At 39.1% G+C, this 6,000-nt stretch overlaps 1 protein-coding gene across 1 annotated transcript in view; it reads right to left on the reverse strand.

The window, feature by feature from the left end:
- The window catches only part of LOC145392207 (glycine receptor subunit alpha-2-like), a 456,984-nt gene extending 451,754 nt beyond the window's left edge, over nt 1-5,230 (reverse strand). Inside the window, exon 1 of the mRNA XM_080266659.1 lies at nt 5,080-5,230. Coding sequence (XP_080122785.1) covers nt 5,080-5,123 — 44 coding nt within the window. The 5' untranslated portion in view covers nt 5,124-5,230. The remainder of the gene's footprint in view (nt 1-5,079) is intronic.
- Nucleotides 5,231-6,000: the final 770 nt, after the last annotated feature.

Below are 6,000 nucleotides of genomic sequence, written 5' to 3' on the forward strand. Positions count from 1 at the left end.
GCCATGATTTTGGTTTGAACCCTAGATCTGCGGTACAAACATCGACAGAGGAGTGGAGGTTAAAATTACAAATGTTTTAATCATCTGTATCTTTTCTACCGCCTCACACATCCCATTCTTCCACAGCGTTAAAACTGTGTACATGGCAGGAGTTGTATTATATGATTACCCGATACAGTATGACATCGTTTTACTAGAACTCCCGCCTACCTAACTAACTCTTGCTTGCACTGAGCCCTTTCCATGCTGTGTTTTTCTCTGCTTTGAATAACATCGCCCTGCTTTACTCACGAGCTTTTTACTTCGCGAAATATTCCTACATTTGGATAGTACGTCACATCACTGTTTCATCACGTCACGTCGCCGTTCCATCAATATCTCTTCCAAGTCATCGAAAGGACTTGATCACACCAGACGTTTCGTCACCGTCAAGTATGCGGTACGTATCGTTCCGGCCCATCACGGTTTCCTGGGGATGCTGAAAAAGATAAAAAATCTGGGCCAAGTTACGGTAAAAGGACTATAATTATTTTTATCTCCATAAGAGGACAGAGGTCATGTTTTCGCCTCTGACGTGAATTCTCGTGGGCTTAGAAGGCTTTTTAAGACCTCTTTCCTTGCGACATATTATGCATATTACCGTTATTTATTCTCTTGTATTATATTCATATATTTCTAGTCTTCACATAGTTGGCAGAAGTAACATACAAGAATATATGAACCTACAGTCGCGTTCACAAGTAAGGATACACAAGCACTCTTTTTACCATGACTTGGCATAAAATTGTCATCTCTCCACCTTGAATGCTGAGGTGTAGCAATAAACACTAGAATATGATGCCTGTTATGAAGAAGTACTATGGAAAGGACGTGGAGCCACAGCATATTTTTCCCTGGCAATGACTTCCGTGAAATGAGCTGCAAAAGGATGAAATTCTGGGCCAGGTAAAGGTGAAAGGAGTATAGCTGCGATGTCTACTGTCTTCACTGCTGTTGGAATGTGGACCTTTTATACTTAATGCCTGATGCTCTGAAGATAAGTTAATCGAGTAGTGTGTGAAACGGTTCCACATCCAACCAGCAGTGGACAATAGAGTGGACAACGCGACTACATGAATATCCCAACTTGAGAAAGCGTCTATACCAAAAGCGGAACTAAACTGCTTGAGATGAGTTATTAAGGTGCCATCTTAGCCAACGAAAATCGAGATCTTGTCTGTCTGCTTGTCTTTCCATCGAATTACAAGGCAAATCGAACATGGTGAATTTTAAGGGATTCAATTGACCCAAAGATTAAGTACTCAATATTAATGGCTAGGTCCAACGTCAAGAATACAATGACAACTTTAAATGACGTCTTGGAGGTAGGCAATATAATAAGCCATCTATGTTTTCTTAATATTTGTACAGTGGATATCTTTAACGTGCGCTGTAATCCCAAAATCAAACTTTTCTCAACAAGAGCGTTCGTCGACCGCGTGATCAGCGTCGCGTCAAGAAACCGTCAATGGATAGGGGGGGAAAAAATGGGTGTAGTGAGCAAAGAAATGGGTGGAATGGCCTGAAATACTGGTAGGCTGCGGGGCTGGGGCAAGAAAATATACCGTGTGAAAATCAGTGTTGCAGATTTAGCGGCCTGAGTACAATAATGGTTTACATAAAAATATCCTTCATGAGAGAAAGTGTCGGCGGCCAAAGAAATGAACGTGGGAAACAAGAAGACGGGTGAGATGAGCTGGTAATGAGGTGGAGGTGAGCATGGGTTAGGAAAGTATACCCCGTGAATATGGGCTCTGTAGAATCAATAGAGGGAGTGTTGTTTCAAAGAACCTCCACTCCACCACAAAGAACAACACCAATATAAACTCCCACTGCTCACGTTAGTCTTGCGTCTTAAACGAGGGCAACCAAGGGTGTGATGTGGATAATGTTACGAATTCTGACATCATTTGTATAATTTCCATTTCCCCTGTATCTTGTGACACAGAAATGAGCGGTTTGGGCATACGGAGAATATACTGAAAATAACGAAAAGTAGGGAAACAAGCCTTACGAGAAAATGAGAAAAGAAGAAGATTTAACGAGTAAAGAGAAACAAATATTACGAGGAAATGGTTAAGTGAAGATTTACTACGAAATGAAAGAATAATTGTATAAGCGTACATGGGGGACGGCTGTTTGGAATGGGGTGATGAACAGAGGATGAAAGGCGAGAGCTGGAATAGAAAGTAGTACCCCATTGTGTGTTTAGGTATTTGGCAATTAAGAGACAGAAGGTAATTAATGAAATGTGAACAGGCAAGGTGCAATTTTTTTTTTTAATCCGATGTATTTCTGTGTCTCCTTCCCCATGTATTCTGGAGTAATTTTGGCATCCACTATAACAGTCCTCTCTCTCTCTCTTTCTCTCTCCTTAATGAATTCTGGGACTGAGCGTGTAGCAGTACGCAGAGAGTAATTAATTGGACACGAGATGCAAGGGTACGAAGCTTTATTTTTGTATCCCCCTGTACCTCCTGTAACCTGGAAACATGACAGATATAAGAAAAAAAGAATCATTTTTTTTTACCAATGTTATCCCGTTCTTTTGTAACTACTTTTCTGGGAGCTGAAAGCGGGTTACATAACAGTTTTATTTCCACTGCGTAGCGGTATCCTGAAATATTTATCATCCCGCAACTAAAAAGCAAAATGAAATACACCTCAGAGTAATATTTATGCAGCTGTCTCTTCTAATTTTCATTTGTAATTTTTTTTTTTTTAGGTATGGAAAACAACAGATATTCTCCAGTGTTATTTTGAAGGCTATTGTAACGTAGAGAAAATAGACTATATCCAGTCTTCAGGTCATTTAAGGAAGTTCCCTAACACCTCTTTCTTACCTACTTATTTCTGGACATGTCACTCAAGTATTTTCATTTATACTCTATATGCAAATTATAACGCTGCTGTAATGCAGTATATATAATAAAAGGTAAAATTAATGCATAGTAACGCCTATAAATCGCTAAGGAAAATGTGCTAGGCAAAATTAATGCGTAGTAAGGCAAATAAATCACTAAGGAAAAGGTGCTAAGCCAAATTAATGCACAGTACGACAAATAAATCGCTAAGGAAAAGGTGCTAGGCAAAATTAATGCGTAGTAAGGCAAATAAATCGCTAAGGAAAAGGTGCTAGGGAGCCTCCTTACCCAGCGAGAATAAGAGCCTAAGACATTGAAGAATAAGAAACCGATTATTCCCTTCCAGAACACAGACGACTTTGTTACTTTCTTCTTCCTACCAACATACGATATAATTAAGTTTGAAAGAAAATTCGTAGGGACGGGATAGAAATGCATTTTTTTTTTAACTCTTTGTATCTAACGACCCACAGAATGACACATATGTTCCTGCCATTGTTATCTTTCATACGTCTTTGTACTACGACTCACTGTAACCTATGTAATAACGATCCCTTAAGCCAAAATGACTCATGTCTAAGTATTTTGTATTCTTTTGTATCTCCTACGAAATCAAAGCAACTTACACCACCTTTAGTCATTTTTGTAACTTCTGTAAAACGACCCACGAAACTGTACTCACTCATCCTCTCCTTTGTATTTCTCTGTCAAATCTACTCAGTCTTTGTAATATAGTTTTGTTTTTATCGTCATCTTAACCTCTTTTCCCCCCCTAAAGATGCGGTGAGGTCATTATTTGTAACTTCTGTAACAGCTAAAAAGACCAACACCATTCACTCCATCCTTTGTACTCTTTTGTAACTTTAGGAAAATCGATCGATCCACTACGGTCCAGCCCTCACCCCCCTCCCTCCTTTTTGTTTCTGGGTGACCTTTGTAACCTTTGTAATGACCTATTAAACCAAAAACGTCAACTTTTTATTTGGTACCCCATAAATCAAATCCGCCTTAGTCCAGGGTATGAATAACCATCATCATCATCACCATCACCATCATCATCATCATCATCACCATCATCATCATCATAATCATCATTATCATCATCATTATCATCATCATTCTGACCATTTCCCCCTATTTCTGTAACCTCTGTACCTCCTCCTCCTCCTCCTCCTCATCATCATCATCAGTCTGACCATTTTACTCCAATTTTTTGCAACCTCGTCACCAACATCTTACCAAAAAAAAAAAAAAAAAAAAAAAAAAAAAAAAAAAATCATACCACCCTTTGTATTTTCATTTTTTGATCTGATCGACCCACTCCAGCCTCTTTTATTTTTGTAACCACTAGGGCACCTATTTTTTTTTGCAACCTCTGTAACAACCGAGTTCCTTTTGTGCTTCCTGTAACCAGTTTCTCTTGTAACTTCTGGATCAATGATATTCCCTTGTAACCCAATTAACATCGATTTTTAGGCATGTAACAACTACTTTCTTTTGTAACTTTTGTAATAATCACTTTTTGTAACCTCAGTAGCATTTCCTCTCTTCTGCCCCTCCGTTACAACCACCTTATATTGTAACAACTGTAACAACGACTTTTTTGTAGCTTCTTTAACAACATTCTCTTGTAACCTCTGTAATAACTCCTCTGCTCTATGTAACAACAATTTCTTTGTAACCTGAGTGATAACTTTCTTCTGTACCTTCTGTAACAAGGACATTCTTTTCACAACTTCTCTAACAACGACATGCTTTTGCAACCTGTCAAAAAAACGACATTCATTTGTAACCTCTTCATCGACTTTCTTCTGTAATCTCTGTAACAAGGAATTTCTGCTGTAACCTCTACTTCTCCTATAGCGTATGTACGATGAACCACAGCATTTTGTAACCCATGTCCCAGCGAATTACGAAAAAAGGCCACTTACTCCAGAGTTATATTTATTTGCTTGTCTCTGTATTTTTCGTGATCTCTGTAATCACGACCAGTCAGACTAAAGCCATTCATCCCATCCTTTGTATTCCTTTGTATCCCACCGATATGATCCACTCACTTTGGCCTTTGTATTTTTCATCATCATCACCATTATCATCATCATCATCAACACGTCCCTTTTACCCACCAAACGACAGAGGTGAGTCAGTTTTTTCTTTTGTAACCTTTGTAACCTACCTGTGAGGTGAGCGGGGCAAACACCAGGCGGACCGATGACACATAACACTTGTATTCTTTACCACATCCCACTCCACAGGGTCAAAGTTACAGAGGTCTCCTGCCGTAACCCTGGCATTTCACTGTCTTTTTGTAACCCGCTCAAATTACAAAAAAAATCACTTGAGACGTTTATGTATTTTAAGTGATTTTATGTACTTTTGGTCAGCATATTTCACGACATCACATTTATGGGTCAAGTTTGGTTATAAGTGTTTTTTTTTTCCTTTCTCTCTCCCTCTCTTCCTATTTGATTATGAACGATTAAATTAAACTTCCGGACACAGCAAACGGATACTTAATAATCTGGGACACTTTTGGTTACTTATGAGACGAAGTGGCCACCCCAGACGATCAGCAAGACGTTTTGAACATCTTAGACGGTTTGTAAGACGTTGGGAGAATCTTAGACGATTAGAAAGGTAATTTGGCTACCTCACACGATCAGAGACGCGATCTGACTCCTACAGACGATTATTGAGACGATTCGACCACCTCTGACAACAAGAAAGAATATTTGATCATCTCAGACGATTTATACGACGAATCGATCAACTAAGATGACTAAGATACCGATTCGTTGTCCAAAGACGATTGATACGACGATTCCAATATCTCAGACGATTAGCAAGACGATTTGAAAGGCTCAGATAAATACATGACTAGTTATAACACTAAATCCATCACCTCACCCGTCACTCTCCATCCACGAATAAATCAGTTTAAAGTTCCGTATTTTTGCCTCTCACCGATGAAGCGAAGTTATTTTTTTTGTCCACATTCCGGATTAACCAAGGCTCAAGCACGAAGGCCGCCGCAGAAGCTTCCAGACGGTGGTGAACTTTGGGTGGAGAGAGCCTAAGAATCTTCAATTAATTCTAA

The sequence above is a fragment of the Coenobita brevimanus genome, chromosome 21 (genome assembly GCF_032717465.1).
Source record: "Coenobita brevimanus isolate Jiangsu-jjx chromosome 21, ASM3271746v2, whole genome shotgun sequence".
NCBI lineage: Eukaryota > Metazoa > Arthropoda > Malacostraca > Decapoda > Coenobitidae > Coenobita > Coenobita brevimanus.